Source organism: Chelon labrosus (genome assembly GCF_963514085.1).
Source record: "Chelon labrosus genome assembly, chromosome: 2".
Taxonomy (NCBI): Eukaryota; Metazoa; Chordata; class Actinopteri; order Mugiliformes; family Mugilidae; genus Chelon; species Chelon labrosus.
This window is the reverse complement of record NC_140338.1, coordinates 25882646-25909020: the sequence shown is the minus strand read 5'-3', so window position 1 is coordinate 25909020 and position 26375 is coordinate 25882646. Positions and strand designations below refer to the sequence as shown.

At 42.7% G+C, this 26375-nt stretch overlaps 2 protein-coding genes across 2 annotated transcripts; both read left to right on the top strand.

Moving 5' to 3' along the window:
- Nucleotides 1-47: 47 nt before the first annotated feature.
- On the top strand, nt 48-8406 carry tmc7 (transmembrane channel like 7). Its single transcript, XM_084564010.1, has 16 exons — nt 48-271; nt 1866-2127; nt 2226-2374; nt 2533-2688; nt 2761-2846; nt 2928-3073; nt 3150-3297; nt 3613-3795; nt 4049-4194; nt 4701-4815; nt 4972-5069; nt 5781-5964; nt 6084-6214; nt 6747-6902; nt 6998-7076; nt 7196-8406. The coding sequence occupies exons 1-16, from the start codon at nt 256-258 to the stop codon at nt 7391-7393; spliced, it is 2253 nt and encodes a 750-aa protein (XP_084420136.1). The 5' UTR covers nt 48-255; the 3' UTR covers nt 7394-8406.
- A 200-nt stretch (nt 8407-8606) lies between these two features.
- Nucleotides 8607-25641, top strand: nomo (nodal modulator). Its single transcript, XM_084573872.1, has 31 exons — nt 8607-8780; nt 9367-9456; nt 9544-9589; nt 9696-9796; nt 10073-10179; nt 10302-10374; nt 11792-11944; nt 12078-12215; nt 13214-13303; nt 13398-13503; nt 13631-13781; nt 13880-14057; nt 14214-14355; nt 14481-14612; nt 15656-15792; nt 15895-15982; nt 16165-16228; nt 16329-16424; nt 16533-16754; nt 17783-17865; nt 17991-18150; nt 20443-20569; nt 21226-21339; nt 21479-21606; nt 21745-21886; nt 22007-22090; nt 23308-23418; nt 23516-23617; nt 23720-23839; nt 23986-24078; nt 24186-25641. The coding sequence occupies exons 1-31, from the start codon at nt 8625-8627 to the stop codon at nt 24315-24317; spliced, it is 3666 nt and encodes a 1221-aa protein (XP_084429998.1). The 5' UTR covers nt 8607-8624; the 3' UTR covers nt 24318-25641.
- Nucleotides 25642-26375: the final 734 nt, after the last annotated feature.

The following is a 26375-nucleotide window of genomic DNA, read 5'->3' as shown; positions in this document are numbered from 1 at the left end:
TAACAACAAGAAAAGATTTTGAAACCCATGTTATATGACTCAGTAAAATATTATGAGGCAGAATAAATCTAAAAATGTTTTATTGAGAGTTGCTCTTGGAGCTACATCCTTATCAGGAAGTTGCCTCTGGAGCTCTGGAGCAGACTGCTGGGTGTCCACTCCCATGTATTTGACGAAGTCTGCTGTGTTAATTGTTAGCTAACAGCAGACTTACCACATAAATACATTTATTTATTCTGTCGGGAAAAAGAAACGATGGACACGGACTCAGGTAACGCCGGTGAAGTGACCGCAGTATTTCGATCTAACGCTACTTTTACCGACAGTTGCGCAAACTTATTTCGGCTTTAGCTACGCTGCTAGCTATGCTAACCTCGGACTTGCTGTTATGAACCGCTAACAGGCTAACTAGTTTGGTTAATGATTTGAGGAAGGGTCTTTGGAAGCGACTTAAGTTTTGTTTGTCTCGTTTTGTTTGAGTCTCTCTACCGTATCGAAACTGCGTTGCTGGCATTTTCGCTCGCTGAGTGTTCCTCCCGGTTAGCCATTGTCTGCGGGACAAACACAACACGCAGTCAAAATACTCTCTTATCAATGTTTGTTGCCTTTAAATAAATAGAAAAGCTTATCTTGCTGTGTTTTTAAAGTTTATTTTAAGAAGGCGCCGTTCGGATATGATGATAGTTGGCAAACTATTAATTAACTCAAAACATTTCTTTCCCTTCGGAGGATAAGTTCCTGGAAAGTCTGGAATAATAAATGAATGCCAGCTGGTGCAGTTCAGGCATGAGCTCACCTGAATGCACAATTGTGTTTCATTGTAATTACCTGTGCAATTAGAGTTAGAATAATAGTTATCCACACAATTAAATGAGCGTATCTCCAGCTTGAATAACATATTTTCGAATAAATTCCCATATTGTTATTGTAAGGTGTGAAACTACCTCTTAAAATATGTTAAGCTATATATATATGTGTGTGTGTGTGTGTGTGTGTGTGTATATATATATATATAAAATATCATCATCAGATCATAATAATTCTTAATTAGGGTTGTCATGCTCACGTTTATATGCATGTTTTGTAGATATACAAAATTATTTCACTTGTATTTTCCTAGCTCTTGTGCTCTGTGCAACCTTATTAAGTACAATTAACTTTAAAATGAGTCTACTGTAGTTCTTTCTTCATGCTTGACAGTCCAGTAGCTCTGCAGAGCATTAATAAATAGCTGCCTCCACGCTATTACTTTAAGATTTACATTTAGTTTTATACATAACACCTCCTTCATGCAAAATGTGACAACAACATTAGAGCTGAATGGTTTTAACAAAACAAATAACCAACAACTTAACAGACTTAAATATTGTTAGAATTACCTCTGTGGTGTATAGCTTAGCTTAAAAAACTAAATACTAGAAACTAATACTAAATCGCAATATCTCTTAGAACAGCACTTTAAAACAATATAATAGAAATCTCTTCTCATTTCTATGACGTGCTTCTAGACAGCAAACATGTTTTGTCACGATCTTTAACGTTTCGGTTTCGGTTTATGGCAGCCGTAAAAAAAACAAACAGAAAAAAGATCAGGCTTGGTGCTTGATCTTATCTGTTCTTTTTTTTTATATAAAAAAAAAAAAAGTCTTGAGCGCCCTGATACTGATTTCGTGATACCGGTTGCAACATCCCTAATCTTAATAAGGTTATTTTAAGTAAATAGTCCTTACAGCCTACTTATACAGTCCAGGAGTGACATATAAGAATGTCACCTTAATTTTTAACCACGTGGTAAAGTCTGGACTGCAATACACGGCCACCGCGAGAATGACAATGTATGTATCTTTTCTGTCAATGTTTTCAAGTGTTCTACACAGATGGCAGTGGTCGTATCTCCAGTAACCCACTGCTGGACCAGCTCCCCAGCTACCAGTCCTTGCTGTACCGCAGGAAGTCATCAGCTGGTGGCAACAATCGAAGAAACAGCTCCAGAGCCAGGCGCAGCTCCTCTACTAGCGGGAAATGGGGCTTTGGTACCTTCAGCAGACACGAGGACAAACACAAGAATGAGACCGAGCGGCCCCTCAGAGAACTAGCCAAACCCATGGCTGAGAAACGCAAAAACAAGTAGAAAATCGTTCCGTATTATTGAGTCGTTCACTAGTGGCTGCATGGCATAAGATGTCTTCTTTAAAAGCAATTTATTTGACTGTGAAACCTGTTAGGACACAGCGCCTGAAAGATGCCCAAGAGTACAGCAGCTGGAGACAGTGGAGGCAAAGCACCCGCCGGTATCTGAAGAGGCTGGGGGATGATGCCCATGAATTGTTAAGCTCCCTGAAACTATGGAGGGGAGACATCCATTTGATAGAGGGTGAGAGAAGGATAATGATGGTCTGACTGTCGGAAAACTGTATCCCATGTTCAAATACATTGACTGATTTCTTTTCAGTTTGGTTGACATCAATAAATCCAGTTTTGCTCTAACAGAAAATGTTAAGTTTTCCCATCTTTTCCCCTTTTATTGATTAGGGATGTTTGGCACAGGGATCCTGTCGTACTTCTCCTTCCTGCGCTTCCTGGTTGTGCTCAACTTGGTCATCTTCCTGCTCATGTTCAGCTTTGTCATGTTGCCCATCATCATTGCCCCTAGTGCTTCAGGAAATACAACCTACAACCAGAATGATGGTGAGAGTAGTCTTCTTAGTGTCAAGCCAAAGCAAAAACCATGCATGTTGACATTACCTTTTACTGCTACAGGTAGTGTGTGCAGCAACTATCCAAGCAGCGCTCGTCGGGGCCTTGTCATCTTTCATGAGCACATCACTGACATCCTTTCGGGTGAAGTAAGTATTCACTCTCTGTTTTGAGAGAAAAAAAGTCCACCCATGTTGTTTCTACACTCACCTTTTGTGCTTGATCTGCAGGGCTTTCTGGAACAGACTTATCTTTTCTACGGCTACTACAAGGTGGAAAAAATCCATTTTCCAAACGCTACTTACAATCTGGCACTGGCGTACCTGCTCAGCACTATAGCGTACCTCTTCTTCAGTCTTATCTGGATTGTTAAAAGGTACCGAAAAGGCAAAGTCGTGAGGAAATGAATGTATTTAAAGGGAATAGGTCTCTAAGTGTTTACTTTCTTCAAGGTCTGCCACAGGATTCAAACGTAACCTGATTCAGGACGAGGATCGCTTTCAGAGCTTTTGCAACAAGATCTTTGCTGGCTGGGATTTCTGCATCACCAACATGAACACAGCTAGGCTGAAGAGAAGCAGTTTGCTCTATGAGCTCAAGGTTAGTTTGTTATTCTCTGGTTATTGACCAGGATTTGCCAAAGGTAAGGCAAGATAGGCCAGGCCAAAGAGTGGATTTATGTGCTGAGAGAAATCAGTTTTAATCAGGACATACGTCAATTCAGCATCAACTTTATCTTTTGAAATATATGTTTTGTTTGAGATGGTTTTAAAGTAATCTGCAGAATATTTAGCATCTCATGATATTTTTATATATCTTATTGGATGTTCTTTTCTCTCTTTTAATCTTTTCTCCCTTTTATAGACTATTATTTTGTTAAGAATTTAGTTAAATTGCATATTTGTACATCCACAGACGGATTTGGAGGAGGAGAGGATCAAACAGAAAATAGCGGAACGCACCCGCAAAGAGAGATGTCGGATTTACCTCATCCGCCTCATCCTCAACCTTTTTGTCATTGCTGTACTGGCTGGTTGCTTCTACAGCATTTATGTAGCCACCATCTTCTCCCAGGAAGTAGAAATCAAGAATATAAAGGTAATGGAATGCATCTGATGTGCTCTCTGTTGCACCTTCAGTTGTGGTTATCCTAGTGTTATTCTATAGGTGACTGTACAATGACAATAATGACAATTTTGCTTTCATTTCTGTCTTTTAGTGATCTAGAAATCTATTGTTTTATCTCTGTTTTTCTCTTCTACTTGTATAAAAACTTTACCAAACTTACCCCAATCCATTTTGAAAATACTTCGACTGTAAAACTTGAAAATCTTTTTCTCTTGTTTTCCAGGTAAATTTCATTGTGGATCTCATCTATGAGTATCTACCCTCAATTGTTATCACCTTGGCCAACTTCATCACGCCAGTCCTCTGCTCAGTTATCATCAACTACGAGGACTACTCTCCTGCCTTTGAGATCCGCTTCACTCTCATGAGGTACAGAGGACTTTCAAGTATTGACACACCTACTCATTCTGTGCTCAGATTATTCTCACCTGATCTCACATATGCCTTGTTTTTTTCTAGGGCTGTCAAAATAAAAATAAATGCGTTGACGCGGATTAGTGACTAATCCGATTAAAAATTTTAACGCAGTTAACGCATCTGCAGCGTAGAATGACTCTGAACGTCTCTGGCAATGCATTTCGGGCAGTTTGTCCAACTAGAGTTACCGTCGCGCATGCGCAAATGGGCTGTTGATCCGGTAGTGACAGGCAGTAGAACCAACCAATTAAGACTGAAGACACTAAACAACACGTTATCTTTATCAGTTAGTTGGTAGTTGCCTGTCACTACCAGATCAACTGCCCATTTGCACATGCGCGACGTTAGTTTTAAATTCTTTCAAAGTCTGGACACACATTGATGTTACACATAGGCACAGACATACAACCCTCAGGTTGTAGTTGTTATTTTGATAAGTAATTGTCTGTTCTTCATAGGTGTGTCTTCATGCGGTTGACTAGCATTGGAGTTTTGCTCTTCTCTCTCTGGTCTCAGATCACTAAATGTAAAGAGGGGCCCTGCCTCTGTGGTTACAACCACGTTCTTTATTCAGTAAGTTCTCCTGATTTCTTCGGATTATTTTTTTCCGATTACTTTTGCTGCACTTTACTTAACCTTTACGTGTATACATGGTGAAATGTGATTTAAATCCATTCTTACAGTGTATTCAAAGCACTGTGTTTGAATCCCTTTATGTCCTTGTTGCAGTGCTGGGAGACCCGTGTGGGCCAGGAAATGTACAAACTGACCATCTTTGACTTCATCATCATGGTTGCAGTCACCATCTTTTTTGAGTTTCCCCGAAAGTAAGACCTCCCTTTATATATACAGTATTAGTCTAGATTGGTGTACAAGTGAAGTGCTACCAGACTTATATTCTGACAAGAAATCAATCTGGCTACGTCAGGTTGCAGTACTACAGTACAGTTTAGTTGTACTTGTACTTTGACTAAATCTTTCTATGCCACTATATTTCACACGTAGTAATTGTAGTTTTCAATCCACTACATGCATTTGACACCTTTAGTTTCTATACTTTAATCTTTAAATTTTACATTAAAAATGTAAGTTCATAACAAATTGTTAAAAATGAAACCAGTGATGAATAACAACCCATTGACTAGATGAGTTCTTAGTCATTCCCTTTGGAAGGCCCACTCCCTAGATCGGGAACACTGCCTCTACCAGGATAACGCTGCTGAAGCATCGACGTGTCAGTGTTCGTAATACATGAGTCACAGGAGCTGAGGTTCACCCACACAGTGGCTTTTAGTTATAATGTAAAAGGTAGATTTAGCTGATAATACTTCTCTTTACTTAATTTAGGGTCTCATAAGCAAGACTTTTACTGTTCTTTTTACTGACTTTTACTTTTAGTGCCTCTTTAAGTGGTATTTGGAATTGTATTATACATAGATATATGTATATGTCTTACCCATAGAACTGAATTTTCTCTCTTAAACAATTTTTAACACTGTCCTTGTTCCCTTGTTCCCTTGTTGCCATGTCCTACCCAGGCTGATAGTGAAGTACTGTGACTGTGGCCTGGCTAAGTGGTGGGGCCAGCAGGAGTTTGACATTCCTCAGAATGTACTGGCGATCGTCTACGGTCAGACTATCTGCTGGATCGGCACATTTTACTCCCCCTTGCTGCCTGCCATCTGCACCATCAAATACTTCTTTATCTTCTACATTAAAAAGGTGTGGGTTTTTTTTTTCTTCCATGTGTGTTTTTGTTTTACAAGGGTCAAAAGCAGGAGTTCTGGCAGTTCAAATATTTCAGCAACGATAAGTTACAGATTTTGCTTTTTGCTCGTTAGGTGTCATTAATACGCAACTGTCGTCCATCCACGCGTCCATTCCGAGCATCCAGCTCCAACTTCTTCTTCCTCGGCGTATTGCTGATCGGCCTGGGTCTTGCCTGTGTGCCTGTTGTAGTTAGTGTAGCACAGTGAGTAATGTGTATAGTGCGTTTTAACTTAAGTGTGCCAGTCATGTCTGCATTCATGTCAGAGCTTGATATTTTTGCTTTTAGTTAACCCTCAGTGCTGAGGCTTTTGTCTTCTTGTCTCCTCCCTCTAGCATTTAGCATTAGACTGAATTACACAAATACTGTTGAAACTTGCATGTGAAGTATACCAGAAGTCTACAGTCTCCTCTCCTCTGTTTGTGAACGTCTTCGCCATGAATTGCTTTCTTTTTTTAGACAGTCATCTTCACTCTGAATGAATCTGGGTTTCTTTTTTTATCTGGAGCATGAGAAGCTTCCCTAGTTTGCTCCACCATAGCCTAACCATGCACCTAGCTTCCTTCTACTTCTCTCAGCACTGTGTGAACTTGTTTGGCAAGGGCTTGAATGCATTTAAAAAAAGTCTGCAGCACTCCAGCTTTAAATACACGTTATGAAGAGAGGAACTTTGTTTATGATTATGATTACTACTGCTTACACGAATGCTCTCATGTACCCTTCCTTTTTTGCACAGGATACATTGTTCACAGGCTTGTGGGCCATTTGTTAACTACACCACCTCCTGGGAGGTACTGCCAACTACAATATCCCAGCTACCCCATGGAATCCAAACCTTCCTCTTCACCCTCTCATCAGAGGTCTTTGCGGTCACCTTCTTTGTTGTTACATGGTGCGTGTTTCAGTCTACTGTTTCAGCTTTTCACGCACTTTGTTGTCTTTCTATCTGGGGACAATTTTAAACATATTTCTTTTTCTTTTCTCTAGTTTGGCCATGTTTTATGTGATAGCACTAGCTGGAGCTCACAAGAAAGTTATTAACCAACTACGGGAACAGCTAGCCATGGTAGGTGTACTTTAAAATACACAGACCTTCAATGACTGTGTCTGATTGACATTTGAGTTGTTACCACACGAACTGAAATCTGTTATTTCTATGTAATTGAACTGAATTGTGTTATTCAGGAGGGCCGTGACAAACGCTTCCTGATCCAGAAGCTGTGCCAAGCTCAGAGGCCCTCGGCTGTCAGATCCCCGGTGTCCAAATCACAGCCTCGGAGTGGCAGCAGAAGCAGCCCCAGCTACCACACCAGCTTCTCTAATAACTTCGATGAGGGAGTGTTCCTGGCACACTCACCTCCAGACTCCTCCACACATGTGTGAGGCAGGGACCTAATGTTAGAGCACAGAACAAAGTATGCAAGACTAGACCAATGTACTGAAATTCCAGTACATTGGTCAGTTAACAATTAATATCTATCTTTAAATGTTCATATTTCACTGTGAAAACACTAGAACGTCGGAGGTTCTGTGCACCTGCTGACAGTAATGCATCTTTTAATTGTTCTTTTGTTGACAATCTGCATACTGTAAAACTATTAAGAAGCCTCAGCGTTCAAGTATTTTTATTCAGTCATTGTTGGATAGCTTTTCATTACTGTATGTCCTGACGTTGTTTCCTTCTGAGAAGGACTTGCATTGCTTTAAACTGCTGGACTTCCTAAAACGTCTCTTTAATGTTATGTACTATGTTGCACTCTAAAAACAAGCCTTTTCTACTACTACATATTCTTTTTTTACAGTACTGTTTATTAAGTGTGTGTTTCTACATTAATATCATGAATCTCAGTAATTACCTAATAATGCAAACAATAACTTAACATACAACACTTGGTGGATATGTTACTACTCTGAATAATGTTCTCAAATTTTCGAGGAAATATTGTGATACTCTATTATGGTGCCTTTATATGACTGTGGTGACTACTTTAATAAAAGTGTATGCACGGATCTGCCTAATATTGTGTAGGTCTCCCTTGTGCCTCCAAAACAGTTGTGACTCATCATAGAATGGACATGGTCCTGAGGGTGTCCTGTGGTGTCTGGAAACAGAATGTTGTTAGTGGGGGCCTTTGGGTCCATTGGGTTGCGGGGAGGGGCCTCTGTGGATCATCCTACAGATAGTTTTTATGTTTTTTTTAAGTTGTTCCTCAACCGTTTTTGTGTGTGCGTCTGTGTCAGGCTGCATCCTGCTGGGGATGGCTGCTGCCATCAAGGAGTGTCATTGCTATGGGGTGGGGGTGTGTGGTCTGGTCTAGGTGGGTGGTACATGTCTAAGTAACATCCACATGACTGCCAGGTCCAACAGTTTACCAGCAGAACACTGAATTGTCTCAAGATGGTCAATGTTATTTACTTCTCTTGACAGTAGTCGTAATAATATGCCTGATCAGGGTATATATGTGTACCTTTTAATTTTCTAAGCTCCTCCAAGCCGCCAGGGGTCGCTGCTGACGGTGTCTTTCGGTCGTTCACTGACAGCAGCTCAGCTGGTACGGAACCGGAGGAAGCGTGCTGTTTCTCGGCGCAGCGAGAGATCAGTGAGCCAGTCAAAATGTTGAGAATTACGATCCGGGCAGATATGGGCTCGCTTTGGGTTTTGTTTTGCATCATATATTCTCAGTTCCTGACCGTATCCTCCGATGACATAGTGGTGGCGTGCGGTGGATTTGTGAAGTCCGACGTTGAAATCAATTACTCTCTGATCGAGGTGAGAGTGCAAACGTCCCGGCTAACTAGCTAGCTAGGTAGCTAGCAGCCCGTTTATCGTAGTAAGCTTAAGGTTAGGCGGAGTTATTTGGTTCATTGAGAGTTTGAATGAAACTACCACAATATAGGCCTGTCTTGACTCGAATTTGGTTCTCGGTTGCTAATAAACACAAATTAGTACACATTTGGTCTAGTCTGATGATAAATTAGCTATCTGCTAGATTGCTAATTTGGAGATCTGTGTTACGCTACCACAGTTTATTGAAGATAGCACAGCCTACTAGATTCGTGTTACATTTAATATATGTGTATCATGTGTGAAATTCACTCTTAATCCTAAAACCTGTTCACGAGGAAGATGTTAAATCCTCGCCTCCACTCCTAATCCCGTCTCATTCACAGACTCCACGGGATTAGCCATATGGTTAATTAAAACGGTGAAATTATTGCCACATCGTTTTTTTTTTTTTAATGATAGCTGTTGCAAGATACTTTAACTACTTTGCAGTTGAACTCTGCATATGAATGCCACACATTATATGATAGTGTGTACCTAATGATCGGTGTGTGTCCTCCTCCTTGCACAGATTAAACTGTACACTAAACAAGGGTCTCTGAAATATCAAACGGACTGTGCTCCAATCAATGGTTACTTCATGATCCCGCTCTATGACAAGGTATGAGAGCCTCACATTTGACTTTTTCCAAGTAAATATTTTGTTGATGGGGGTTCTGATCTTGTCTTTTTGTTTATATATACACAGGGTGATTTTGTTTTGAAGATTGAGCCTCCTCTCGGATGGAGCTTTGGTAAGAATATCCCACATCCACAGTTGACTCGCTATGTCGGCTGGTGATTGTTGCTTTATTAAATGTCTCTTGGTCTTAATTCTCTCTATTTGGGATTTGTCATCAGAGCCTACCAGTGTTGACCTCCATGTGGATGGAGTCACTGACATCTGCACCAAAGAAGAAGACATCAATTTTGTTTTTACGGGTTTCTCTGTTTCTGGAACGGTAAGAATTGTTTAGTTGAAAATTTTCTTTGTTTTAGACGTTGATTCAAGTGGCAAAGAGTCAAACAGTGCTGAATTTTGCAAAACATGGGAATGTGTGTAAATGGAAGTAAACTTCTACTAAGTTTCTGCAATTAAGATACTGTATACTGGTCAACAGCTGATGCAATGCATGTCTTGCTGCATATTTTTTTTCTTTGGATGGGTATCAGTAAAGGAATTAATTAATTTCACACAACGTGGTGTTTACTCTCCTTACGCACTGTGTGTTGTTCAGGTTCTGAGTAAGGGCCATCTGTTGGGCCCAGCGGGAGTAGAAGTCAAACTGAGCCGAGCGGGATCGGAGGAGAAACTTCAGAGCGTTGTCACACAACCTGGAGGAAAGTAAGTGCCTTCCACCTTTATGTTCAGTGCAGGCTTACAACAGATGTTTCTGCCTGTCGGTGGATATATATAATTGTTCGCTGTCTCAAGACACTTCCCTTTTTATACTCTCGCTAACACAGGTATACCTTCTTCAAAGTACTTCCCGGAAGTTATGACATCACAGCTTCCCATCCGTCTTGGACTCTGGAGCAGGTTGGTATAGCTGTCATGTTACTTCTTTTATTTTTTGGGGACTTGCTGAAGCTGAAAGGTCCACATTTGATCAAGATCCTTCGAGCTGTCTGGTGATAATTTGTAAAGCTATCAAACTAAAATCTCTAACTTTAAGCACTTGTTTCTTCTTAAAAAGGCGTGCTTTTTTAATTACCACCAAGTAGCTTTTGGCACCCTGTCTTAGTGTAGAAAATGTGTGTATTAAATATGTATATACTTTGTTTTGTGAAGGAGATTTAAAAGCGGTAGTTTTTTCCTTTGACTATTGAAACTGTAGGCTTAAGATGAGCTGCCTGAAAAGACAGTTTTGCTCTGGCTTCAGGTGCTTTTGCAAGATGTGACCAAATCTTTCTTTTCAAAAACTGTGGGTGATAAATAAAACACGATATAAACAAAATTGCACACAGACACTGTTGAAAATGAAAACTACATACTAGTAGGTCCCCATCAAGGGTAGAATTGTGGACTGTATATAAAGATGGGAGAATCCCGTCTACGTCACCCATGAGCTTCCTGAAGAGTAGCTCTAAAGGCCTGTGTTGACGTGGGCAGTGGCTGACTCCAGTTTAAAAATGGCCAAAGGCAAAGTGGAGAGTGGAGGGCAGGCAACGCCTGGGTGGAAATCTAGTCATGCAGCTGTACCCTTAATTATGCATAACTTTAAGCCTTAATACAGTTTAAACAAGTGATTTATATTAGAATTCACACCCTGTACTGTTGGGGAAATGGGGAAATTAGCAATAGAGGGCAAAACTTTTATTACCTTATTACCTTGCCTTATTTTTTTATTATTGTTTTTTGTTGTACCAGGCTGTAAACATGTTAATTCTGCTGTTAAGTTGGGCATTTTAACATGGAGGTCTATGGGGATTGACTCGCTTTGGGAGGCAGCCTCAAGTGGTCATTCGAGGAACTGCAGTTTGTATGTTTCAACCCCAGAGGTTGCCCCTCTGTCATAATAAATAAATAGAGTATGATGATTTGAAGAGATGCTTCAGGGCTGTACAACAGTAGTGGGCTTGGATTTTGGAACAGAGGTGGGACAGATCAGCATGTTTATAATTAACGATGTGAAGTTGCAGTCAGATTAAACCTCCGCGACACCGTTTTCACACCCGAGTATTAACATGCCGAGTACCACGTTGTCACTGTTCCCCTTCGTGGTCATATCATTAATACAGTAGAGAACGGCTGATCTCTGAGGTCTTTCTAATTCTGTATCACCTGAGGGCAGAAAACTTCATTATTCATTGACTTGCTCAGCTGATAATGTTCCTTGTCAGGTTAGCAGGGTTATAACTAATGATCTCCAGCAGTAATCACACTGCTCCTGACAGGGTCATTATTCCGTCCCTCACTGCGACTCACGCGCCCGACCTTTGCCGCCTCCTTACAGAGTACAACCTCGGTGCACGTCTCCAATGCCAATGCCCCGGCCGCCGACCATCTGGTGGTTGGAGGCTACGACGTCTCGGGGGAGGTCCGCAGTGATGGAGAGCCCATGAAAGAGGTCACCTTCCTACTGTACTCGGCCACAGTCAAGAGGGAGGTAAAGCAGCATTACTCTTTTTAGAAACGGCAAGGAGACGAGAACATATTTACATAATGCCTATCGTACATTATTTAAAGACTCTCAAAATGTATTTTTAGTGTCTCAGAGGTGTTTTTGTTGTAATTTCCAGGACATCAGCGGCTGTAACACGACCCCAGTGGAGGGTGCAGATTCTGGGGACAGCTCCCTGCTCTACCTGTGCAGCGCTCTGTCTAGGGACGATGGCTCTTTCGTCTTTCCCTCACTGGCCAGCGGCGAGTACACAGTGGTAAGCTTTTTGCCGTGTCTAATCTCACTGAAAGTTGCCATCCGTAACATTTCTGCCTTAGTTGGTTTGCCGCCACCAAGTGTGGTTTAACACTCCAGCGGACGATCCCCGAGCAGAAATACAAGAAGTGGCCAGTTCTGTTCACGGCGCTGTGGTCATGATCGGCCTTTTGCTTCATGCCATGAGAAACTTTGTGACTTGAGACGTGTGTGGCATGAAATCAGGTTATGTTTCTGTGGAGTCAGAGGTGCTGACAGACTCGGCTCTTCTTCTAACATTTTATTGCAACTGCTCCTTTTTTGAGACTCCCATCAGTTTTATAAAAACAATTCGCAGTCATAAAATTCTAAAATCTCCATCTTGTGTCACAAACACAGTGAGTTTGTGTGTCTGCGACGTCTTCACAATAAAAGTCATCATGTATCCAGCGAGACGGCACGTTTGCCTCAACAATGACCAATGAAGAACAGCACAAGGTGTTGACCTGGCTTCCAAATTCACTAGATCCCAAACTGATCAAGTATCTGTGGGATGATCCACAGAGGCCCCTCCCCTCAACCCACAGGACCCAAAGGCCCCCACTAACAACATTCTATTACCGGACACCACAGGACACCCTCAGAAGGCCCATGTCCATTCTCTGATGAGTCAAAAATGTTTGGGAGGCACAAGGTAGTTTTTAGGAAGGTGGTCATAATGTTATGCCCGATCGGTGTGTCATACAAAGATGTTGCAATCCTGTAATGTGTTACAGTTGTAACCATAATTGCACAATACTCCGTCTTTCCTGTTCCACAACCCGTTTGAATCCAGACTCCACTTGTGCCACTAAGAACTACTACACCAATCAATGTAAAGACATCAACAACAAACCAAAATAGTTTTTTAAGATCTGGGGTTTAAATTTGTTAATTTGCAACTTCAACCTGCATACTACATTGAAGATGATTATATTACAAATAGTTGTATTACATCTATTTGTGCCTACTTCCTTTCAGGTTCCCTTCTACAGGGGAGAAAGAATCACTTTTGACGTCGCTCCTTCTCGGATGAATTTCAAGGTGGAGCACAACAGCTTGAAACTAGAGGTAAAGAGTTCATTTATGTCTCCGGTTCTGCGCAAATGTTATGCAACTGACTACAGTCTGAGATGTAATTCTGCCTCCGTTGCTCTGTGCGCAGCCCATCTTCCGCGTGATGGGCTTCTCTGTGACAGGTCGAGTCCTCAACAGTGCTGGAGGAGAGGGTGTACCTGACGCTGCGGTCTCCCTCAACAACCAGATCAAAGGTAAACATACATGAAGGCATAAAAGCTGTGGAAAACAAATGTGGAAATGAACATTTGTCTGTTCAGTGGTTATCTGTATCTTTTGTCCTTTCATGCTGTATCTTGCTCTCCTGCTCTGTCCTCACAGTTGTCAGCAAGGAGGACGGATCCTTCCGATTGGAGAACATGACAGCCGGAACCTACACCATCCGCGTCAACAAGGAGCTCATGTTCTTTGAGCCAATCACAGTGAAGATCGCCCCCAACACGCCTCAGCTTCCTGACATCATCACAGCAGGGTAGATATCTTCGAAACTGATCACAGGAATCGAGCTTCAGCTGATCTCAAACATCGCCACAGCTCTAAGAAGTCTTATGAATTCTTGGTTCAACACAGGTTCAGTGTGTGTGGCCAGATCTCCATCAGTCACCTGCCCGAGGGCGTGAAGCAGCAGGGTCGCTTCAAGGTCACACTGACGCATCAGGGGCAAGACAAGACTTCTGGTCGGACCGTCGACTCGGATCCTCAGGGAGCCTTCTGCTTTCAGACCAAACCTGGAGACTATAGCGTCCATGTTAGTAAAACTCCATCTGAATTCTCACAACACCAGAATGTTCAGTATTATGAAACAGATAGGATTTAATTAGCCTATAATTCATTGTAGTGTTTATTTAGTAGAGCAAGAAGAACCTTCCTCTAGATAACTTTGGTTTCCCTTCCACGTGTTAAGGTTTCTCTCCCCGAAGCGGAGGTGAAAGCAGGCCTGGCTCTGCAGCCTCAGGCCTTGGAGGTTTCCCTCGTGGACCGACCCCTCACAGACCTACTTTTCACCCAGTTCATGGCTTCTGTTTCTGGAAAAGTTTTCTGTCTAGGTAAAGACTTGCTAATTCTGCACCTTGCAGTGTTTATTTGTTCGAATTGCAGCTTCAACCTGTTAAACAAGTGTTGTTTCTTTGTTCATAGTTTCACATGAGCTTTCTTTGTGTTCTCTGGTTAGCGTCCTGCGATGACCTCTCCATAACCCTGCAGCCAGTGAGTCGGCAGGGAGAGAGGAGGACGGTGGCTCTCTCCGGCAGCAACGACATCCTCAGCTTCTCCTTTGACAACGTTTTGCCTGGAAAATACAAAGGTTGTTTATTATTTAATATGCATTTATTTTTTTATTTGTGCTGACATTAGAGCATAAATGCAAAGTCATTTGTACACTTGTACACTTCTGCTCAAAAATCTCACGCATTATTCTCCTTTGATTGGAATGAAATCATTCAGTAATTACCAGCTTTCGATCATAACTGCACCAACTTTCAGGAGGCACGCCATTATTCAGCCAGTCTTTCTGTACCTTCTGGTGCTGCATCCATCTCACTCCCTGTTCAATACACACAATCCGTTAGTGCGTCTGTAAGCTTTGTGCACACACAGCATTTTTTGAGGCGTGTGTTTCAGCATACAGTGTTTCCAGACCAGAAGTTTACTTTGTTGAGTGTTTGTTTAAAGGTTAGACTGTATGTAAATATGGACAATGCGTCCCCTTGCATCGACCAAACTGATGCTATTTTCTCTGGGCGGCGCCATCTTGCGAGTTTGTAGCCAGAGTCTGTGCAGTACGGTCCGAGAGTCGAGCCATGCGGAGCTGCGTTATCCATAACCTGCCCACGCCAGACTCCCTCGCGTGTTCGTTTTATCTTCCCTACCTCCACCAGTTACAAAGAAATCTTGGATTATGCACTGTACTTATACACATTCTGTTTCTATAGCGTCAAATAAATAACTAAAACGAACCAGCAACAAACCAAAAAAAAAAAACCAGAGAAATGGATACTTAAATATGCACCAGTATGATATTACCTACCTAAAATGACAGAAACAATCCTTCGAGAAAAAATTATTTTAATTTGACCCAAGTCCCACCCACTGACATGGAGGGGGTGGAGCTTATGACCTATACTGCAGCCAGCCACCAGGGGGAGCTCTACTTACTTGGGCTTCACTTTTGGGGAGCTGTTCCACCGTCCATCTTTATACAGTCTATGGGTTAGACTATTACAAGAGCCTTTTGTGAAATAGTCGTCACTATCTGATTACAGCCTCTACCTCGACCAGTGTCACGAATTAATCTTTTTTTATTCCGTTGAGTTTAAATCTCTTTGTCACTCTGTCCTGTACTGTCAGTGAGTATTTCCCACGAAGAGTGGTGTTGGAAACACAAGTCCGTGGAAGTAGAGGTTCTGGACACAGACGTCCTGGGGGTGGAGTTCAGACAGATTGGCTACATCCTGCGCTGCTCCCTCTCCCATGCCATCACTTTGGTCAGTAATCACTACATTCGCAGTGCAATTAATTTCAAATGATGGCGATACCGTGATCATTAAGCATGTGTGATGACCGATCGAATGTGTGTCGCTGTGCAGGAATTCTTCCAAGATGGCAGCAAGCCCGAGAACGTCGGTGTGTACAACCTCTCTAAGGGAGTCAACCGCTTCTGCCTCTCCAAGCCTGGTGAGTTTCATTGTCCTGACCTCTTATTACCTAAACATAGTATCAATTAGCATATTGAAAAAATATCACCAACTCTTCCCTCGAGGATTGTTGGAGCACAGTGTTTTGAGCCAAAAGGTGCGTGTCAAACTAAATATAAAACTGGAACAAAGTAATTAATCAACTTAAAATGTCTTTTTCAGGTGTTTACAAAGTCACCCCTCGCTCCTGCCACCAGTTTGAGCAGGACTTCTACACATATGATACGTAAGTAATGAGATGCTGTGCCAATTTGTTTCTAGGTTAAAAACAATGTTCTCTTCTATGCAATTAATTCTCATGACCGTTATTATCCTGCGTGCAACAGCTCTGCGCCCAGTATCTTGACCCTCACTGCAGTGCGGCACCACATGACAGGACTCATCACCACCGACAAGATTCTAGACGTCACAGTAACAATCAAGTAATTAAGACCCATAATTAATCGGCTCATTTTCAGAGGCCTTGTGTGATCATATGAGCTTCGGTGCATTCTTGTGCATTTTTTTTTAATCATCCTCTTCCCGGTCAGGTCATCCATCGAGAGTGAACCAGCACTGGTGCTGGGTCCCCTGCGCAGCCTGGAAGAACAGAGGCTGGAACAGCAACTGCAGGAGATTCAGCTGCGCCGTCAGGAGCGAGAGCGCCGTGCGGCTGAAGAGGATGGAGGATCCAGAGATGATAGTCCTCCAGTCCAAGAGAAGGCTGATGAACTGACAGGCCCCTTCCACTATGAGTTCTCCTACTGGGCCAGGTCAGTTGTGCTGCGTCTACTGTGTGGAAGAACTTTACTCTGAAAAATGACGTCAGTCAGGCAGCAATTTGTAAATTATGTGGATGTTTGACGAGGTGTTAGGAGATCGTCATTAAATTCTACCAGCTTGGAAAAAAATGGAATGCGCTGAGACAGTATTGTACTTAATGCAATTGAACAGTGAACAGGTGATCTAGAAGAAGAGAATCCTTTATGAATCTCCAGGGGTGGTCATTTTATTTATTTAAGATCAGATCGGTATTCTGTTCGACTAATACTGAATATTAAAAGATTGGTATTGGATCGGGGGGCAAAGATACTTGATTGGGACATCCCTAATTCATGGTCAAACAAGATCACACAATGTGTATAAGTGTGTAAGAAGTGAACTTTGTTTTCAGTGACAACATTGCTGCTTTGACAACCGAGTATTCTATGACATCTAGGAGTATAACGTCGAAACAAGAGTTACAAATGTAACTACGGGTTGTATGAATTTACTGTCTCTGGTGGTCACAAAGAAGGAAATATAAAGATAACAAAGAAACCTAGTCAGAGGAAGGGTCCCAGTGTAGAAAAATATAATGAATGGTGAGGACAAACATGGATTATAATGTTGAGAACACTGAAAGAAGCAAAGAGACTGCAGATTGGTGACATATGTCACACATAATCGACAAACAATTTTTCTGTAATTACTCTCGCTGTCAAAAGGGGGCAGCAAATATTCCGCACTGTAGCTTTAACGTCACACAAATCAGAATGTTAGTGATTGAATGTTTCTATGGAGATGCACATGACTTTACGCATGCATCTGAAAAGAGAGGATATCTTATAATACACTTGTTTGTCTTTTGTTCAGATGATTTTACTGAAAGATTTGGAAGTGCCTGAAATTGTACATGTAGAAAAGAAATGTGTCTTTTGACTTAAAAGTATTGGAACCCTGACAAATAAAAAACACCAGATTCTGTTCCTCTGAACCCATGTGATCCTGCAGTGAGTTAATATTTACTATGTGACTGTAGGTCTGGTGAGAAGATCACAGTGACTCCCTCCTCCAAGGAACTGTTGTTCTACCCTCCTGAAGTGGAGGCAACCATCACTGGAGGTAAGATATCTTCTCGCACATTATTTCTTCAAGGAGCTCTTATTCTCTGACAAGTGAAGAAGGTGCTACTATATAATGGGAAGGTAACACGGGATTTCTAACATGAACTACATCTCTTCTGACAGAGTCGTGTCCAGGTCGGCTGGTGGACATCACAGGGCGTGCAGGTCTCTTCTTAGAGGGCAAGGTGTCGCCAGAGCTGCAGGGTGTGGAGATATCCATCACTGAGAGAGGATCTACTGCACCGCTCATTACCGTGGCCACTAATGAGATGGGAACATACAGGTATGAGAGCCCAGAGATAAAAATATAGTGCATAAAAAAATGACATGGGAGATTTTTCTTCATTTGGGTATAACGCCGCCTTTGGGTTCTGCTATAAATGTTCTGGTCTTAGGTCATTATACTAACAGGCTTGGCTATGAATAGATTAAAAAGCCCTCAAAAATGTGTATCACCAGAAGCAATGTGTGGGTTCTTGTTAAAGCTCTGGCAGTATTATAATTTAATGTTCAAGACCAGAGAGAATAAAAGTCACAGCTACACGGCTCTGGGCATGGACGCTCACCACTGCCGGACTGGTTCCGCTCTGGAATAACAAGAACTGTTGGATGGATTGGCATAAAATTTTCCAGAGGGTGGACCTTAATGATTGTGGTACTCGCTTGAAATCCTCATTTTTGGGATGCATCGTCATAAAATTTGGTTCTGATTCAGGATATTTTTCACCTTCAAGTAAAATTTTTAATCTGTGTACTTTGTTGTTGAGCTAATTTGAAAATGCGAGCAGGGAACTGTACTAAATAACACGGTATACGACATAATCACTAAACATCAGCGGGCTAGACCTTTGTTCATGTGAGACATTTTGACTTGCCGCAGCAGGGACAGCACAGTGTGGCTCAGTTTCATTAAATGTCCCAGTAAGCCATCAGACGGAGCCAGCGTGCACAAAAGCAGGGCCCTCACCGGTACACCTGCTTTCCCTACTGTGACCAGTCAAAATGCCCGCTGTGAAAAAGGTCACTTGTGAGCATGTAACATTAGCGTTTAACACAAAGGGCTGCGGTGTCAGAGTGCAGCGTCACAGAGTGGCGAGGGAGGCTGTCGACTCTTAGTCTTGTTAAGATTTTTAGAGTAAGGGAACCTAGAGAGGAGATAAGAAGGATCTGTTTAAAATCTCAATCGAGATTTAACATGGACATTTTATTTTAATGACACAGCAGTATCCATGTGACAGTGCTGCAGTGCTTTCACACCTAAGTGGTTGTTCCAAAATCTGTAACATTTATGCCCCAGGACGGTTCGTTCCTGGCTGGTGTGAGCACAGCAATCGCTCTCTGTTCTGGAACAAATCCACTGAGCTGAGACCAGTTAGAAAGGGTGGTTTCAGCCTGCCTGCAGTCGCTCCCAGGAGTGATGTGTTTGCCACGAGATTATACATTACCCACAGAGTGATACCACTACTATTTATAATCCTTATATTATATAACCAAGCAGTTTACCTGGTGCGTCTTTTGGGGGAGAAACTGTCGGGTTACTAGGTGTTTTTATGCCTCCAGAGCACGTCTTCTCCTCCAGCGGTGTCTGGCAGCAGCAGGGTGCCTTCTCAGTACATAGATGCTTAATCAAAGTGAAGATGTTGTCGGTGCACACTGGTACGGGAACCACTGAACGGCAGTAAAGGCTGCATTGGGTGGCTGTGGTTCAGTAGGTAGAGCGGGTTGTTCACAAAGCATTTGGTTCGATGCCTGATACATGGACCGCGTGCAAGATATTGACACTGGCACTTGCTCCCAGTCCCTGGCACTAGTGTGGGTTGTGCTTGTTTGAGTAGCAATAGTTAGAAAAGCGCTAAATAAATATACAAGACCATATACTGAGCATGTAGCGTTGACAATGTTGTCTCAGTGGCATTCTGATCACAAACCAAATCCAGCTCGAAGGCAACATTTTAACAATATTGTAATAATTTTTGTATAATTTACTCTCTACACAGATCAGGCATAACATTATGACCACCTTCCTAATATTGTGTAGGTCTCCCTTGTGCCTCCAAAACAGTTGTGACTCATCAGAGAATGGACATGGGCCTTCTGAGGGTGTCCTGTGGTGTCTGGCAACAGAATGTTGTTAGTGGGGGCTTTTGGGTCCTATAAGTTGAGGGGAGGGGCCTCTGTGGATCATCCCACAGATACTTGATCAGTTTGGGATCTAGTGAATTTGGAGGCCAAGTCAACACCTTGTGCTGTTCATGTTTTTTTTAGTTCTTCCTTAACCATTTTTGGGTGTCTGTCTGTATCAGGCTGCATCCTGCTGGGGATGGCTGCTGCCATCAAGGAGTGTCATTGCTATGGGGTGGGGGTGTCTAACGTACACATTAATGCCAGGTCCAAAAGTTTCCCAGCAGAACACTGAATTGTCAGAAGATGGTCAATGGTATTTACTTCTCCTGTCACTGGTCATAATGTTATGCCTGATCGGTGTATATTTGAATGAAATATAGTAGTGTAAGTATCCTTAACTATACAAACTGATGAAGTTCAAGTCTCATTTTTTGCTCTCTTCTCCCCTCAGCGTGGGTCCGCTCCACAGCGACCGGCAGTACAACATCAGTGCCAGCAAAGAAGGTTTTGTCCTGAGTCCTGTGGAGGGATCCCAGGGAGATTTCAAGGCCTTTGCCCTGGCTGGTGTCACCTTCAAGGTACATGTGACCTTCTTCCCTACTTACATACATTTTACAACCTTGTAATCACCGCCCCGTCAACGCGTGCACTATTTAGCTGACACTTTGATCTGCGCAATTATAGCAGTGTGTTCACTGATTATGCCGGTTTTAAGTGAATAAGAAATGAAACGCTGCAAACGCCCCTGTTAATTCTTGCCGTATGTTTCCACAAAATGAAATGAAAAGATCACTAATGGATAGCTGAATTGGTTTTGTGCTTCGCTGTGTGCTGTCAGTGCACCGCCTTTGTACTGCTTTTGTTAAAAGTCTGTGTAATTACCTACAGCGAAATGAGATCCTGGCACAAATGCTCAGTATTAATTTCCCTTTCAGACCGAGTGATAAATTGCTTTGAAATCTTCCGTGCAGAGTTGTGTGCCCTTGTTTATCCTTCACTTGTACATCCTGTCTAAGGGAGAACATTAGAGACACTAAACTCACCTGTCAGTATCACTATACGCTACTGTTTCATAATTTGAGCCGTGTCTGTGTGATTTCACGATTCTTTTTTTTTTTTGGCTATCTTTAATCACAGTTGATGTTTAGTGCTTGTGATCTTTTATGAAAGGTTTAAAGGAGGCAAATCTGTTACCTGTCAAACGTGCCTAGAATTGTTCTTGTCTTTGCTCTAGATCAAATCAAACAATGGTCAGCCCCTGTCAGGCGTCCTTCTGTCTCTGAGTGGAGGACAGTTTCGCTCCAACCTCCTGACTCAGGACAGTGGCCTCCTCACCTTCAATAACCTGGTAAGAAAGCGGCACACCGTTGAATCATCTCTGTCGATGGTCTGTCAGGCTGCGTTAGCGCTCAGATAAAAGCTCATCGCGGCGAGGCTTTGACCTGTGTTTGCTTTCCATTTGACATAATCACTGCTTTCCTCTCCAGAGTCCTGGTCAGTACTACTTCAAGCCCATGATGAAGGAGTTCCGCTTTGAGCCAGCCTCTCAAATGATTACAGTGGAGGAGGGTCAGAACCTCAGCATTGACATAACTGGCATTAAGACTGCTTACAGGTATATGAGTCTACTGTGTACTGTAGTGAACTGCTTCACCTACAAGTTAAAAATAGTGTCGTACAACTACTGTTAGAAAAAAATAGGCTGAAATGTTGCCCTTTGTAAATGTTCACTGTTGTGGTCTTTTGTCCTCAGCTGCTACGGGGCAGTGCAGTCTCTGAGTGGGGATGCGGAGCGGGACGTGGCCGTGGAGGCGGTGGGTCAGGGAGACTGCAGCCTCTACAGCGAGGACACGATCACTGACGAGGAGGGAAGGTTCAGACTCAGGGGTCTGCTGGTGAGACACCTTGAATATAACAACTGATAACTAGGAAAACCGGTGATTTGATCCTCCATCTGAACAAACATTTTTACTGTAATCCTCATAAGACTTGATTTGTGTCACGTTGTCTTGCAGCCGGGTTGCAAGTATCTGATTCAGCTGCGAGCCGAAGGCAACGACCACATAGAGAGAGCCTTGCCCCAACACAGAGCTATTGAGGTAGGAAGCAGCTTGCTGCGTCTTATTGCAGGTTTGCCACCATCCAGATGTCCTTGACGATCATCAGCCCTCAGTTAGGAAATGAAGATACAGTTTACAGAGCTTGCCACCAAGTGTTCAAAAAATATATGCTAAAATGTAATGACACTTTAAAATACTTATAGCTTTCTTTATTTAGGCTACAGCTACAATGTACACCACTCAGACATAACATTTTGACCACCTTCCTAATATTGTGTAGGTCTCCCTTGTACCTCCAAAACAGTTGTGTCTCATCAGAGAATGGACATGGACCTTCTGAGGGTGTTGTTAGTGGGGGCCTTTGGGTCCTATGGGTTGAGGGAAGGGGCCTCCATCCCACAGATACTTGGTCAGTTTGGGATCTAGTGAATTTGGAGGCCAGGTCAACACCTTGTTCTGTTCTTCATGTTTTTTTGAGTTGCTCCTAAACCGCTGTGTGGTACATGTCTAAGTAACATCCACACGAATGCCACGTCCAAAAGTTTCCCAGCAGAACATTGGATTGTCACAAGATGGTCAATATGGTATTCACTTCTCCTGTCAGTGGTCATAATGTTGTGGCTGATCGGTGTATCTATGCTGAACAAAGTCAGTTATATTAAGCGTCTTTAAACAAGACTCTAGTTGAGGATACTGTCTCCTCACGAAGTCTGTCCATTTTTCATTTTAATGGTGTTCATCCTTCTTGGCTTCAAAGTTAAGGGCTCATTGTTGACTTTAATAACTGTGTTACAGTCAAAGGCTTCATAGCTCCTGCTGAATAAACCTTGTTATGAGTGTCCAAGGTTAACAATGTTGGAACATATTTTCAATCTCGTATTTTTCCATCCCTCTCTTTCACTGCCACAACGCCGTAGAGGCCATAGAAAACGGTTATAATTGAATTGTTGAAATAACTGTGGGAACCCTGTGATTCTGACTTATCAGCAGCCTCATCACATGGGCGCTTTCTATACCCAGAACAAAAGCGGCGATAATCCCGTTGCCGAAAGTTTAAACCACTCACTTCATAATTTTAGCTGTAGAGTGCGGCGCTTCTAATCTCTCTCGTGAGGCTGGAAATGCCTTAATTCCACTTAATTCTCTGTTATTATCACACCGTGTGACTCGGACAAAACGCCTTATCCGCAACTCGTGTATTTTCCTCTGCGGCTCCAGGGTTGTATCTGTACATTAAGCTGTGTGCTCCCTCTCAGGTCGGCAGCACTGACATTGAAGGAGTCAACATCATCGCCTTCAGGCAGATCAATCAGTTCGACCTCAGTGGAAACATCGTCACGTCTCCTGAACACCTCCCAACGCTTTCGGTACAACTTGTTGTCCCTGTCTTTTCCACAGACCTCTATAATATCTGCACAACATGTAGTGAACCTTATTATTTCTTTGACCCTTTTATTTGTCCAGGTGAAACTGTACAAGAGTGACAATCTGGACAACCCAATCAACAGCGTGTCTCTGGGACAGTCCCTTTTCTTCCACTTCCCTCCTCTGGACAGAGATGGAGAGGTATTAGCTCTACATTTGCAGTCAGATCCAGACTAACCAAAGCCCGGTATGTGTGCTGTTGTCAGATCTACAGTCACCTCTTTCTTCCTCTGTCCTCTCCAGAGCTATGTGCTGATGCTGTACTCCACCCTGTCCCGCTCCCAGTACGATTTCACTCTACCTCAGGTCTCCTTCACCTCCAGCGGCTACCACAAGCACGTCACGCTCACCTTCAACCCCACTGTAAGATAAAGATGTTTTTTTTAATCCTTTGCCAATAACAGCAGGAAGCACAACACATTGATCACACTACAGAACGGTATTGAATCGCCCCTTTCTCCCAAAATTGATTCATCACGGATCGCATGTGTTTGTGTGTTTTCCTACAGCGTAAAGTGCCTGACCAGGATGTTGCCCAGGGCTCCTACATAGCTTTGCCTCTCACTCTGCTGCTCCTGTTAGCAGCGTACAACCACGAGAAGGTATTTATTTAAACTGCTTTCCTTGGATCTGAATCTAGCCTCCTTTCTTTTTTTTTTTTTAGCATCGAGTGTTTTCATATTTCACACTTTGCTGCTCTGATTTGCAGGTGATCCCCCTCCTGTTACAGCTGGCCAACCGCGTCCAGGGAGTGAGGAGCATGGCTCAAACCAGCAGCGACAGCGCTGCTCTGGACGAAGCCAAACGTCTGGCCAAGAGACAGAAAACCAGGCGCACATGAGGCCGCACCCCAGAACACATCTTTGCACGCTAAATCGAACGCTAGCGACCGGGATCCCTGCCTCAGAGAGCCCCGGGGTAGCTGGTTTACGTCTCTTCTGCGTCACGAGTTTTGAACGCTAGTGAACTGTTTAGCGTGCTAAGGTGTGATTTGTATCAGGGTTCAGATGAAGCCCAGCGTGAACCACTCATTACCACCACCTCATCAGCCATTCAGATTTTCTGGACTGATAGCTGACGTTTTACAGGTTGATTTTTTGTTTTGTTTTGTTTTTTTTTTCCACATTGAATATAGCCATTTTTCTACATTTTTAATTTATCTAGGTCAACTAAAATCTTGTATTTTTGAAAGCTCTTAAGGCGTCAGTCCGAATGCTGTGTAGGACTATCGGACACTGTTCACCTATCAGCGCTAGGGTCGATTCAGACCATACACAAAGTGGGAATTAATTAGATCTGATAAAAAAAATATTAGCTTTGGGATATTTAAAATTTATAAAACCGCGCTCAGAAGGTTTAAAACCAGGACATTAGTCAACCTCAAAATCCTGCTGACCCTGTGTGTGTGCTAGATGTTAAACTGAACTGAGGCCTACAATGCCGTCGCTTACAGGATTCAGTAACTGCTGCTGAACTCCAGCCAAAGACACTGACAAGCCAATACCTGAGTTCTGTTGTTATTGTCAATTGTGTCACGTGCTTTAAATGCAAATCACCAACGAGTTACTGTAATGCACTCCACAGCCGACGGTATTTTAAAAACCGTCGGTTTTTCCATCCGCTCATGAAAGTGGTGGTGAATAGGATTCTGGACATTTGGGCTTGTGAGGAGAGATTTTTTTGTTTCTTTTTGTAGGGCGGGAGCGGTGCAGAGCAGTAGGGAGTTGTGGGACTAACTAATAGCTGATTAATTTATTAACGTGTGTCGAATCAGATATGAACGATAGCCCAGGTTGTATGCCAGGGGGTGTCTTTCAGAAGAAGTGTGGCTGATTTTATAAATGGTATTCTGTCAAATAAAGTGTGTGTGACAAGTTTAAACAGCAAATCTGAGCCCGCCCTCGTCCACAGGAGTGAAAATGGATGAGAACGATCTACAAAGGCTCTGTAACGACCTTGAGTTTAACTTCCAGAGATAAGGCCGAATTGTAATTTCATGAGCTCATTTTCTTACGGCAGAGCTGTGTAATGCACTGTGAAAACTATGGACCCCGATTATTTTCCTTTATTTAATTCATCTGCTCTCAGTTGTGGCTGACTGTCACAGAGAAGAGGCCGCTGACTATTTACCCAGTTGAAAGATATTCCAATTAATTCACGTTTAGGAAGGGGTTTGGGGTGGGGTGGGGGGGTAGGGAGGATGAGGGAGGTGGGGCGTGATTGTCATTTTGGTCAGAATCTGTTAATTTTTTGAGATGATGAATAAAGTTTGACTGGAAGAAAATGAACGCGACTGTTTTATAGCCGTGCCTGTAGGGGGCAGTATCATTCTAGATATCGATATGATCATAAAGATGGAAGATAACTCTGGATCTTCTCATCATTTATGTGTTGAAGCACAAAACTGGTACTATATTAGTTCAGGATCACAAAAAATCGACTACCCACAGAAAATCAATAGGTCGGAGCCTGACTTACCTCATTAATACTTCAGTTCATCCAAGCTGCACACGGAATAAATGCTCTAGGGTACATTAGTGCAGCCAGGATGGGATGATGGAGGGGTGAGAGTGGTTAACAATTTTTAATTGCAGAACCTTCTCTAAAGAAGAAGAACATTGTACTATTCTAATGTGAAAAGGCATCATTACATATATACAACACACATTTCCTCTTCTCTGTCTTCAGCCGCACGCTCTCGCTGCTGCCCACAGGATAAGAGGAGTCTTGAGTTTGAAATGTGTCCGAGGATGAAAATAGCACGTCTGATAGAGGGAGGAAGGAGATCATTAGTAGTGCCAGGAGATCCTGCTCAGAGATAAAGGATATAAACTTTATAGCCTTTACATTATAAAGTTGCAGATGAAGACTGAACTGTGCACTTTTAAGGATGTCTCTA

Excerpts from the sequence above, each read along its gene's own strand:
- tmc7 (XM_084564010.1), top strand. Across the intron at positions 5,965-6,083 it reads TTATCTTCTACATTAAAAAG|GTGTCATTAATACGCAACTG; the intron begins GTGTGGGTTTTT and ends TTTGCTCGTTAG. Across the intron at positions 7,077-7,195 it reads TACGGGAACAGCTAGCCATG|GAGGGCCGTGACAAACGCTT; the intron begins GTAGGTGTACTT and ends TGTGTTATTCAG.
- nomo (XM_084573872.1), top strand. The coding sequence starts at position 8,625 with ATGTTGAGAATTACGATCCGGGCAGATATGGGCTCGCTTTGGGTTTTG. Across the intron at positions 10,180-10,301 it reads GTCACACAACCTGGAGGAAA|GTATACCTTCTTCAAAGTAC; the intron begins GTAAGTGCCTTC and ends TCGCTAACACAG. Across the intron at positions 11,945-12,077 it reads CGGCCACAGTCAAGAGGGAG|GACATCAGCGGCTGTAACAC; the intron begins GTAAAGCAGCAT and ends TGTAATTTCCAG.